Raw genomic sequence first — 12803 nt, forward strand, 5'->3', positions numbered from 1 at the left:
AAACAAAAACAATCATGTCAGTCATAATTTAAGTTAACCAATTAAAGTAATAAATTTTTTTTTAAATCAGTTAACCATCAATACATGGCTTTTACATACTGACATCAATGTATATACTTTATGGCATTACATGTGAAAATATTTAACCGGACTAGCCCATTTGGGACTGACTGACTTGTTCTGGAATTTTCAATATTTTTGGTTTTTTTGCCCCATGGGAAGGTCTTTCGCTGACTCCGTTATATACATGTGTGTATTTTGAACTTCAAAACATTAATAATCATAATCATAATCATAATCATAATCATAATCATAATCATAATCATAATCATAATCTCATAATAATAATAATCATCATCATTATCTCATATCACATCATCAGCTATCATAGCTAAGGAAAGAGGGTATATCTTGGGCATCGACAAACACTTGACAAGTGTCTCCCATATAATGTTTCAATACAAAGCTGAACCTATTCCAGTAGAAATGCTTGACTCTTTTTCCTCCTTCGTGTAAACAACTATCTGTATTTTTACAATATTGACTACACATTTACATATAGCTAATGGTGTGAAATTCCTGGAAGGACTGAAGTACACACGAATCTATGTTCAGCCTAAAGGCAGGGTTATGCGGATCTATCTGTCGTCAATTATAGTTTATAAATTCAGCAACGAACAACAGTTAGGGTTTTTATTTACAGCGAGCAAATTCCCCTATACACAAAATTAGTAGTTCACAAAAACAGTGATCTCATAAGCCTATAATTGCTGTCCATACTCGTCCATCTGGATACGCTAATCCCCTCTGCTGCCTAGGTCAAGTAAGGAACAATAAGTAACTGTAGCTTACTTTTGCTGTGTACATACATCCCTGAAATAATGAAAATGAAGACAATCACATGACTATACTGTACTGATACTTTTAGTACACGTGGCTTTATTCCAGACGTACTTAAAAGGTTCCATCCACAAAAGTAAATGTTTCCTATTTTACCATCATCGGTTTTGGTGCATCGCAAGTAAACAGCTTTCATTTGTAGTAATTATCAAGTATATCATTGAAATTTTTTTCTAATTTCATGGATATTATTTATCTAGGATGTAATCCCATGATTTTACTCGATTCTTTGTGTTTGTCTCTTACACATCAGAACATTTACAGAAAAAAAAATATACAAAAAGCTCACCTAATATATGTTCCGCTGATTTTACCACAAAACTGAACTTTTTGGCCCTAAAATTATGACTTTTTTTTTTTACTTTATTCCTGTGATTTTATTACCGTCCACCATAACTTAAAAACTGTTCACTGAAGGGGTGGGTAGAGCTCTCTGCTAGCACGCCGTTGGCCCAGCGTTCGACTCTCCGACCGGCAAATGAATTTATTTCTGGCGATATAAATTAATTTCTCGTTATAACATGGTTCGGATTCCACAATAAGTTGTACGTCCCGATGCTAGATAACCAGTTGGTTTAGCCACGTAAATTAAGTCTAATCCTTCGGGCCAGCCCTAGGAGAGCTGTTAATTAACTCAATGGTCTGGTTAAATTAAGATACACAACTAAGTTTTATAAAGATAACTTCAACCATAACAATGTGACTTTTTCGGGTGCATTTTGACAGTCAACATTTTGCGACTACTCATTTTATCGTTTGGGGGACAAAATATTTATATCCTACAAATTAGCACCAGTCATTTGGGCAAATCAGAGTAAGGAAAAAGAGGCATAAGTGTTTTAGGACATTTTCACGTGGTGATAATTCTGTAATCGGTTGGCGGATAACTCAGTAGTTAGCTGGTTAATAACTGACGGTTGTCAGCATTAGTTATTCATTACTCGGCCACGGAAGGAAATACCTCTGAAACAGACGAAAAAGGTGCTTTATATTTTCTGGCTTTTCTTTTTGTATACACAATATTGAAGAACGCTGTTTCGTGGCGGTGCACAAAAACCAAAAATAAGACCAGAATTAGGCGACTACCCTTACCTATCTAAGTTTGCGGATTGTAGCCAGGATAAAAGGACGGATTTTCTTATGTTTTTGTCCTAGCGCTCGCAGTTCTAAAGCGAACCCAGTTTACTCGCAACTCTAAAACTAAGTATTACCGAGAGACTGCCAAAACTAAGGACCAGAAGCACAACCCCCATCCTCACGAAATCCTTTGAGCAATTTAACACTCAAACTTTAGAGCCAGAGACATGGCCACCAACTAATTAAACATTGCATTATGCAAAAACCCTGCATTTCTATCGCCTCACTTACCCGAGACATACAAGTCCAACGATAAAGCCTGTGTTGTAGTAACCATCGACAGTCACAGTAACTTCAGCAATTTATAGGCATGAGCAATAACCGCTCACGGGACAAATACCACTACTGCAAATTTGCTGCCTGCTTGTTTTACAAACTAATTACAACCTCTACATAGCAATCTGGACTCAATTCAACCCCTGTAAGATCCTTAAAATATTTTGACTATTTCATGTCAAAGTGAATTTTCGCTTCCAACTATTATCGTCATGTCACCTTTACAAGTTTTCTCAGCCGAATGCGATCTCCAGATCATGAGTCTGGATCTGAGCATTGATTAGGCCTACTCCTGTCATCAGTGGTGTCAAATAAAATACCACTTTCCTGAATTGGGAAATTTAAATCTGCATAGACTATTGCAAGTAAACACCAAACTTCGAGGTTGTTAAACTAGAATATCCTCAGATTTAAAAACCATTATCTCAATTACTTCATTTCTCATATCAATTTCCCTTTCTCATATCAATTTCCCCATCTTACTTCTGTTAACCAACCAATCAGACTTCGTACCATTCCTTTGATTTCATAGGACATGTTTTGCCTTTCAAGTAGTATTACAAAGTCCACCCAACAACATCATGGGGTTAAAGAAATGGAATAAAGGTTTGTTGGTCTTTATACACTAAATACTATAACATATCAAAAGTAGTCAGTTTACTAAAAAATTAAATAGTTCTAGTTGTCTGGGTAACCAAATTTAACGCGCTTCAAACAGTCACAGGATATGCGTGGCGTCTAGGTTGTAAGTTGAGTTCTAGTTGTTTGGGTAACCGAATTCAGAGCGCTTCGAATCCTCACATGATATTCAGTCTTACGAAAAGTGTTGCTTTCCATTAGCATTATTGTCAATATTATGGTCTGCTGCAGCTACACCAAGAACCTGTGCATAAGAAAAGTAGTTTTGTTTTAGAATATAATAAAAGTTTCCATGACATAACATACCCTCTTAAAAGTGAAAATAGCCTATTCAGTTAGCGGCTTATAATTAATACTATATCGTATAAGTAAACTTTCCCATTAACAATCCCATGTATTAGTATTATTGTTCCTTCAAACTCCCATAAAGATAACAGGATAGAGTGCCATCCTTTAAGATATATTTAATAGGGCACCAATCTTAAACAGCACCTAACTTTAATACTAAGTAAGTATGAAATGTGCCATGCAATGCAAACACTGCTATCTGGCAACTTGCGTCCTTTAGTATCCATTTTGAGGGAACTGAAACTGCACAACCCCAAGGGGCAAAAAATTAAGTTGGGGAATTCAGAATAAAAGGGTTCCCGAAGCAAGCTTGGCGCTGGAGGAAAAGTGGATGAAAGTAGGAATCAATGAAAATATGCAATGCAATCTGAACTGTCGATTTCCTGACATGAAAGCTTTGCTTGAAGAGTAAGAGGGGAAGGTGGGAGTGTTCAGCGTGTTTATGGAACGTTAACAAGGCTGCCCAAATTTGAATTACAATTTCCACTATTAACCAGCCTATTAGAATACCTGACAAGTCCATGGCATCGATGTCAAAAAATTCTTTAAAATACAAAGACCTAGGTCTCTTAGAAAATCGTTAAGATCCACCTGTCACCTGTCTAGTTCCTATTTACATGTGGCAATGAAATTCTAAGTTATAAAAGTATGTCAGTTACCCTACCCTATTCTCTGCTGCACTAATACATTCAAACTTACGTCTCATAATCAAACATAGGGCTTAAGTACTTAATACCTAACTATCACTGTCAAATGTCTCCCAAGGTCTAACTATGGCGTGTTTTACCCCAGTCTATTCCCAGCATCCTCAAGAGACTAGCGTTTATTACATTCGTCCTACCCTTGCATCTAAAAAAAATTAGCACTGTCTTTACCCTAATCTAAACTATCCTATATTTCAAGTTCCATATCTAACTTCCCATTAAGTCCTAGCTACACGAAAACTATCAACCTTGCAGTTCTAACTTGTTATAAGTTTGTTGGTTTGAAATTCCTGTTGAGCATGGTGACAAAGTCACCATGCTTGTTTTTGAACTCCCTATTGTGCATGGTGACCAAGTCACCATGCACAACTAGCAAGTCCACCTTTGCCTGGCAGGTGGCACAGCCACCCCGGCAAAGGTGGACTTGGGAAGCGGGCTAAAAAACTTAATTTATAGGCAAAACTTAATTTATAGGCAAAACTTAATTTATAGGCAAAACTTAATTTATAGGCAAAACTTAATTTATAGGCAAAACTTAATTTATAGGCAAAACTTAATTTATAGGCAAAACTTAATTTATAGGCAAAACTTAATTTATAGGCAAAACTTAATTTATAGGCAAAACTTAATTTATAGGCAAAACTTAATTTATAGGCAAAACTTAATTTATAGGCAAAACTTAATTTATAGGCAAAAACTTAATTTATAGGCAAAACTTAATTTATAGGCAAAACTTAATTTATAGGCAAAACTTAATTTATAGGCAAAACTTAATTTATAGGCAAAAACTTAATTTATAGGCAAAACTTAATTTATAGGCAAAACTTAATTTATAGGCAAAACTTAATTTATAGGCAAAACTTAATTTATAGGCAAAACTTAATTTATAGGCAAAACTTAATTTATAGGCAAAACTTAATTTATAGGCAAAACTTAATTTATAGGCAAAACTTAATTTATAGGCAAAACTTAATTTATAGGCAAAACTTAATTTATAGGCAAAACTTAATTTATAGGCAAAACTTACCTTTTGAAGCCAAATAATTACTCGAGCTTTAAAAATTGTTACTATTCAAAAACAACAAAATTCCAAAATAGACTTTACTAGCAAAGTTTAAAAGCCTAAAAAACAAAACTAGCCGAAATTACAAGATCAAACCACGTAAGGCAAAAAAGTTGAAGTACATTCAAGCAAGTTGAAAAAAGCAGGTTTAAATCGACTAATCTAAGAAAAAATACTAGATTTACTCTACAAACTTTCAAAAATTACCACTCTACAAACTTTCAAAAATTACCTGTCACACACACAACTTACCTTTTGAAGCCGAAATAATTACTCGAGCTTTAAAAATTGTTACTATTCAAAAACAACAAAATTCCAAAATAGACTTTACTAGCAAACTTTAAAAGCCTAAAAAACAAAACTAGCCGAAATTACAAGATCAAACCACGTAAGGCAAAAAGTTGAAGTACATTCAAGCAAGTTGAAAAAAGCAGGTTTAAATCGACTAATCTAAGAAAAAATACTAGATTTACTCTACAAACTTTCAAAAATTACCACTCTACAAACTTTCAAAAATTACCTGTCACACACACAAACTTCCACACACAAACTTCCACACACAAACTTCCACACACAAACTTCCACACACAAACTTCCACACACAAACTTCCACACACAAACTTCCACACAGTTTAGCTGCTAACATAACCAAACACTCAAAAATAAAAATTAAATGCTTGAAAGCAAAAACTTCTGAAGCTGAAAAAAATACTAAAATTTCTTGAAATGTTCAAAGCTGGAAAATTTAAATTTTAACCCTTGCAATTTTTAATATAAAAACAAAACTTTAAAATCTCAAAAGCAGTTTTTAAACCAAAAGCATTAAAACAAATCCTAAACCTAAAATGAAAACTTAATTTTGACTCAAAAACTTAGCTAAAAAATGCTCGGGGGTTGCTCAAGTCACTCGATTAAGAGAAAAACAAAAAATACGTACTCACCCATTAATCCTGTTTAGTTATAAGGTATCGGTACATCTATGACAATTCAATAACATTGTGGCAAGCTTATTTAACACACCCCCACCTGAAATAAGAAAATATATTGTGGCACGCTTATTTAACACACCCTGATCTGAAATACATAAAATCCCAAAATGTTCTAGGAAGTGGAGAGAACCAATGGCTGACTGTTACAATCCGCTGGGCCATCTGATTTTTAAAGTACTAAGGCAAGTAGCAGCAAGCAAGGCATTATAAATACTGATAACCGTTAAGCGTTATTACTACTTGCCACTCAAGCCTACAATAAAAAATTTAAGTAATTTTAATATACCTCATTAGGAAGGTTATGCTAGTCGAGTTACGCCTCTAACCCTAAAGAGACTTAAAACCCTATAGCATCGCAAGACTAGCTCTACTGCAGCAGAAAGTTAAAATTAAAACATCCGTAGCACTGCATAAGATAACTAATATAAAACCAAAGACAATAGAATTACCACTCAAAGCAATCTAGTTCAGCTTAGTACTAAATAGACTTCGAAACTAAGTCTTAAATACCATGTTAAAGGGCAGGAATTTACTGTAAGTCAAAAACTCCAATATTTGAAGATTCAAAACCCGCAGACGGAAAACTTTCATACGACAACTAAGTAGCTCAAGTTCCAGTCCAAATATTTAAGAAAACGCAAAACTGGCAACATTATCCACTCGTCAACCCAACAACCCTTGAAGCACGTCTTCACGCCTAAAATCGTCAAAGTCTATTCACAATACGACAAACCTGAGAAACTGCTGAAGCTTCTTTAGACCCCAAATTAATACTGTAAACCCACATGCAAGTGAAGCATATAGGCTATTTGAACCTAGAGAGCATTTGTACACTGCGCACCAAGACTATACAACAAAATACTACCTAAAGTGAAAATCAAAGAAAGCAAATTTAAAAAAACTAAGACTCTCCTATTCTGCAGGAGATACGATACTGACGAGAAAACACAATCATAAAATATAAGAAGCACCTTACTGTGAAAACGTACAAGAGCCCGTCGGAGAGGGAATCATCCCTGTGAAGGACTGCACATAAAACCAAACAAAGTGCAACAAAGTGAAACCAACCATCCTCCAGTAGAGCACGGCCAAGATCCCCAACGCAAATGAACGAGAAAGTCGAGTTAGTATCAAGGAAACCTGTCTTACCAAGCCGGAGACTCTACAACACTGAAACAAGCTTTCTTGAGGATAACAGCCAACGACCGCTGCAACTGCCTGTTTGTGGGACGTCGCTTTATCGCCCTTTCGCCCCAAAGAAGTTTAAGGCGATGATCAGAAAATCGACAGAAATAATAATAATAATAATAATAATAATAATAATAATAATAATAATAATAATAATATTAATTAATAATAATAATATTATTATTATTATTATTATTACTGAGCGTTGCCGGGCACTCTTCCTTTTTAGCGAACTACCCCAATTATGTATCAGTAGTTAGCCCCTCTAAAAAAAATTATTATTATTATTATTAATTATTATTATTATTATTATTATTATTATTATTATTATTATTATTATTATTATTATAGTTGTTGCTGTCGTTTTCAACAGTGCTTGGGCATAAGAGTTCATGAATATTACTTTTTACTAACGTACTTAATTTAGTATACTGTATTATGTTCATCTTATCGTTCATCGTATATGGCCCGGAGCTGAAACAAAGGATATTATCACCATTATTATTAGTTCATGTAACATGGCGTCACAATGACATAGCCATAGACAAAAATAGTATAGAACACTTTTGTTAAGGTGATTCAATGGTGAGCTTGTTGACTCGCACCAATAAATGCAAGGTAATTTTTATAATTAAATTTATTATTACTAACTAAAGGCGCGTAGACTCGTAATCTACTACGGCAAAAGGTCACCTTCAGCGATTTGCCATATGGATTCAAGGCTTGCAGTGATAAATATATCCCAACATTTTGGGGAAATTGAGAAGGTAGGAGGACAAAGTGACATTAGATAAATCATTTATATCTGTCGTAAGTGGTCAATGACTTTACTGAAACCAGATCATATTGTTTGGTCATCGCCTGATATTCGAATCCTGTTTCGATATTATTAGGTGGAGCTATGAAAACTGTCATCATTAGGGATTATATATATATATATATATATATATATATATATATATATATATATATATATATATATATATATACACATACATATATATGTATATATATGTGTGTATATATATATATATATATATATATATATATATATATATATATATATATATATATATATATATGTGTGTGTGTGTGTGTGTGTGTGTGTGTGTGTATGTGGTAGGTGGAGCTCTGAAAAATATGATCGTGTGGGTTATATATATATATGTGTATATATATATATATATATATATATATATATATATATATATATATATATATATATATAGATAGATAGATATTAAGCCACCAATACACTTTAATATATCCAGTTCACTACACCTCGGGAATAACTTAACTTACATCAAAGAGGAATTATGATTAATAAATATTCCGTCATCAGATCTCAAGAGAGGTAGCCTGTAAGTTGACATCGACTCTGCTGTACATGCCTGTCAAATTCAGGTTTTGTACTTAGAATCGATATCAACCCATCTTCACCATGATTTGTAACGCGTGGCTAATTATGAATTTGTCTTATACACCGAGGGTTTTTCTTATATTCACAAACATTAGGCCACATATAAAATATCCAGTTCACTACATTAGGTGGAGCTCTTAAAAATATGCTCATGTATACATATATATATATACATATATATATATATATATATATATATATATATATATATATATATATATATATATATAAATTATATATATGCTCAAATATATATATATATATATATATATATATAAATTATATATATACATATATATATATATATATATATATATATATATATATATATATATATATATATATATATATATATATATATATATATATATATATATATATATATCTAAATTATATATATATGCTCACCCAAATATTAAGCCACAAATATCGTTTATTGCCTAATTCACTATACCTCACGAATAGCTTACAACCAGAAGAACTGTAGCTGAGAAGTGATTTCGTTACCAGTGGTATTCGAAACATTGTTTTATTTAGAAACAATGTTGTACCTTTGACCATGGGTGATGTACAGTGACTTTTGACCATTGACCCATCAAGAAAGGTGTAAGCTGATATTAACTCTGCTGTATAGGCATAATTCTCTTTTATTTTGATGGACATTGATAAGAGCATTCTCTACGATTCTTCGATATGAAAGCAGAAGGGGAGTCAGGTTCGATGTTCCTATAGACATGTTCTTAATGGCTCTACGTACGGGAGTTTTACTTTGCTGGTATATCCCTTATTTTGTTATGCCCATTGGTTTGAAGAGATATCTTACTGGCTTGGTTGATGGCTTTTCCGCCGACATAGTGAGGTAGCTGGTTGAGTTGTTTACAAATGAAATCGACTCCTTTGTGTATTTAACCGTCAGAACAGGTTCCTGGTCCTCCGAGAAAAAAATTACACCGATACCTCGGTCTTCACTGTAATTGCAATGTCATGATAGTTAGGAAATGAAGGCAAGAAATAGAGAACGTTGGTCTTTTATAGACGTTGAAACTGTACTTGAATGATTCCCTATTGATATATCTAAGAAGGCTAGTTCCTATCCTTTTCTCATTCAGTTTTGAACGTAATGCTAGAAGTGAATTCATTTTGCTGCAAATAGATATAAAAATCTTCTCAACTATTATTCCAGAACCTGAAAATGTCATCAACGTGTCGCACCAAAACCACTTTGGGATTGAGTCATTAAAGTACATGCAGACATTGGCTTAAAGAGGAATAGCAGGCTGCCTATCCCACATCAAATCTCTGTGAACCTTTCAGTTAAAAGAGGGCATGTTATTGGTTACACGGAGCTTGATTAATTTAACTGTTTTTTTTCACTGCCCAGAGGAAATAGGTCTTCGTAAGGAGTTGATTTTTTCCCTTATGAAATTCAGGATGTCGTTTACAGGAACCTTTGTGAATAATGATTCCGCGTTCTGGCTTATGAGCGTTATGTCGTTCACTGTGATATTTAATTTACAGAATTTCTAAATAGAGTCCTCTGCGTGTTTTATAAACTACATAGGAAATGCGTCAGCAAACCTGCTAAGTTTCTGATGGAGTAAAAATGAACGAGATTTAATTTCACAAAACTGGGAGTCAGAGAATGCCTTTCTTATGGATTATGGCGAGTCCGTAGAAATAAGGTAAAGAGTTGTTGACGAATCCAGGTAAAAGAGTCACAGGTAAAAAAGTCAGAAAAAGTCATGCTTGGGGCGCCGATGCTGACCGGGTAGGACTTCCCCTAACTACTGAACAAGAGAATCACGACGATATAAACTTTATTGACCGGAGGTCGTTGAGGATATGGAATCGATAGTCACAAAATTTATACTAGTTAGGCAACTATCCATAGCAAACCAACCTTTGAATTACCTTATAACTGCTGATTGTTCATTTTAAGATTGACTTTTCGCTTCTGCTTAATTAATCTTGACTATTTTAATATTTCATTGTATATATGAAGAAGTATGTTTGGAAACATGAGAAAGCTCATGTTATTATTACATTTGCATATGTATATACAGCTTGGATTTCGTAATCACAATAAATTCTTTAATATTTTACTATTGCACACCACTATAGCCTTCTGAATAAACATACTCGACAAAAGCCGAGGAAAAAATAAACTCACCTCAGTAAACTTTTCTCTAAGGAGCTCACAAACCCTTCTAAATTCGCTTACAATATTTATCTTTTTAAATATTTACTCTGATGCTATTTCAGTTTCTTGACAATGGTGTGTTTACCAGCAATAACATGATGCTGTTTGTTGGCATACAAAATCTTATTACAGAATGTATCTTTCTTAACACCGAATTAAAAATATCAAACTAGTAACGTCTTGATCATTTCAACTATCATTAAAAATGTCAAAAATAACATTTGGTAACTCGATTGTTTCTTGATCATTACCAGCACGTAGAAGCGATGAAACTGCTGGACCTCTCCAACTGCCGAACATTCCTGGAAATAGGAGTCGATGAGACTATAAAAGGCCGAGTGGTCATCAAGTTGACTGCTGATGGTTATTACTCGAATAACTTTTTACATCTCTGTGGCGGATCTATGGGGCCCTCCTACACGAATTCCAAGATACTAGAGATAAAGAAGAGAGGCATGAGGGGGAACGAGCGCGAATGGGCAACTACGAAAAGGATGCCACAGTAGGAGGCAAGGCAGTTGTGAAAGGGGTTAACTGGAGCCAGGAGATGGAGAAAGAGATGTACAAGAGAACTTCCTGTGCGGCGGGATTAGTGAAGGGACTGAATGGACCCGATGAGGAGAGCGTCTCGCAGTTCTTCATTATCACCAAGGGCGATCCGTCTTCTGCTCCTTACCCTTGCTTTGGAATGGTTGAAAGTGGACTTGACATCTTGAGAAAGGCGATTTCTCAGCATCCAGATGTAACACGAGTCACAGTTGTCAACTCTGGTATTATTCTGTCTCTGTAACCCTGGCCTCGGCTAAAAGAACACGTAACATCTACATCTAATTTCTTGTAGTAGAAATGTAAGATATGTGAATTTTTATTCTCATGCACTATCATTTTCCATTATTTAGCAAGTATTGTTTATATGACTAAACCCAGTTTATTCCTATAGATCATTTCAGGTTTGTAATCAAAATTAAGATTTCCATTTGTTCTCCTTAATGTTGTTCTATATTCATTCTGGTAAAACTAATCATAAATTTGATTTGGAACAAAAGGACTGAACTGTTTAACATATTGATTAGAAACTTATAAAAGAAATACTGCAGAAACTTACCAATGATAAGCGTAGGAAGCACCGAGCAACGCAAGTGTAACAGGTCTTCATTAAAAGATGAAAATACTCTTTACATATTTATTTAAATATCTAATCATCTACTCAAAACTAGACTGGCAAAATCTTTTGTCGTGTCAACACGTGATGCGTTCAATAATAATCATAACAATAATAATAATATCCTTTATTTCAGCTCAGGGCCATATACATGGAAGATACAAATACAATACACACAATCTAGATACATAAGGTAACATGACAAAGATAATTACCGGCAGTAACCACACAGTTGCTGAAGAAGTAGAAAAAATAGAATTCATAACAATGGTAATGACAGTAATTATATGGGGAATAATAGAAAAAAATTACAACAATAAAAAATACAGATTGCAGACGATTAATTTATATCAAGGGTCCTTAGGTGGTTACAGAAGTCAGGTCCAGAAGGCGAAATACGAATACTGAAAATTGCAAAACTCTACAATGATATTAAGCACAGTAATAACAGGGAGTAAGAATACCAAAAATAGCAAGGAACGTAGAAATATAATAATAATAATAATAATAATCGATTCTGGAGATGAAACATCATAATTGTAAAAACAGAGAATAGGCATTTAAGGAACAAACGCCTCATTATTCCATCTTTCCCGCAATTTAGATCATCATCTTGAAATGATTTTCGCATGCAGTGATAAAAGTAACAAAGGAAAGTGATGTAGAAATTACCCTAAATATTTCTCCATGAACTGGCAATTACGTCCCCATTTGGGAACAGCTTAACGATACGAAGCTGTAGATACTTTGCGGCTCTCATTGAAGCCTTACATATTT

The 12803-nt window shown here is 34.0% G+C and overlaps 1 protein-coding gene and 1 long non-coding RNA gene across 4 annotated transcripts in view; one reads left to right on the top strand and one right to left on the bottom strand.

Moving 5' to 3' along the window:
• Positions 1–12803, top strand: part of LOC136854677 (E3 ubiquitin-protein ligase TRIM32-like) — a 40381-nt gene that overhangs the window by 11494 nt on the left and 16084 nt on the right. Inside the window, exon 5 of one of the 2 annotated variants that reach the window (XM_067131275.1) lies at positions 11119–12361. The exons of the other annotated variant lie outside the window; for it this stretch is intronic. Coding sequence (XP_066987376.1) covers positions 11119–11370 — 252 coding nt within the window. The 3' untranslated portion in view covers positions 11371–12361. Of the gene's footprint in view, positions 1–11118; positions 12362–12803 lie in introns of those variants that run through there. 2 annotated transcript variants of the gene reach the window in all.
• LOC136854676 (uncharacterized) lies at positions 2917–7218 on the bottom strand. Of its 2 annotated transcripts, none has more exons than XR_010857762.1 (3): positions 7046–7218; positions 6009–6093; positions 2917–3196 (listed from the first exon to the last, which is right to left on the bottom strand). It is a non-coding gene; the product is annotated as an uncharacterized lncRNA (long non-coding RNA). The 2 variants fall into 2 exon arrangements; XR_010857763.1 differs by having other exon boundaries at positions 7125–7190.

This window comes from Macrobrachium rosenbergii, chromosome 29 (assembly GCF_040412425.1).
Source record: "Macrobrachium rosenbergii isolate ZJJX-2024 chromosome 29, ASM4041242v1, whole genome shotgun sequence".
Classification (NCBI taxonomy): domain Eukaryota; kingdom Metazoa; phylum Arthropoda; class Malacostraca; order Decapoda; family Palaemonidae; genus Macrobrachium; species Macrobrachium rosenbergii.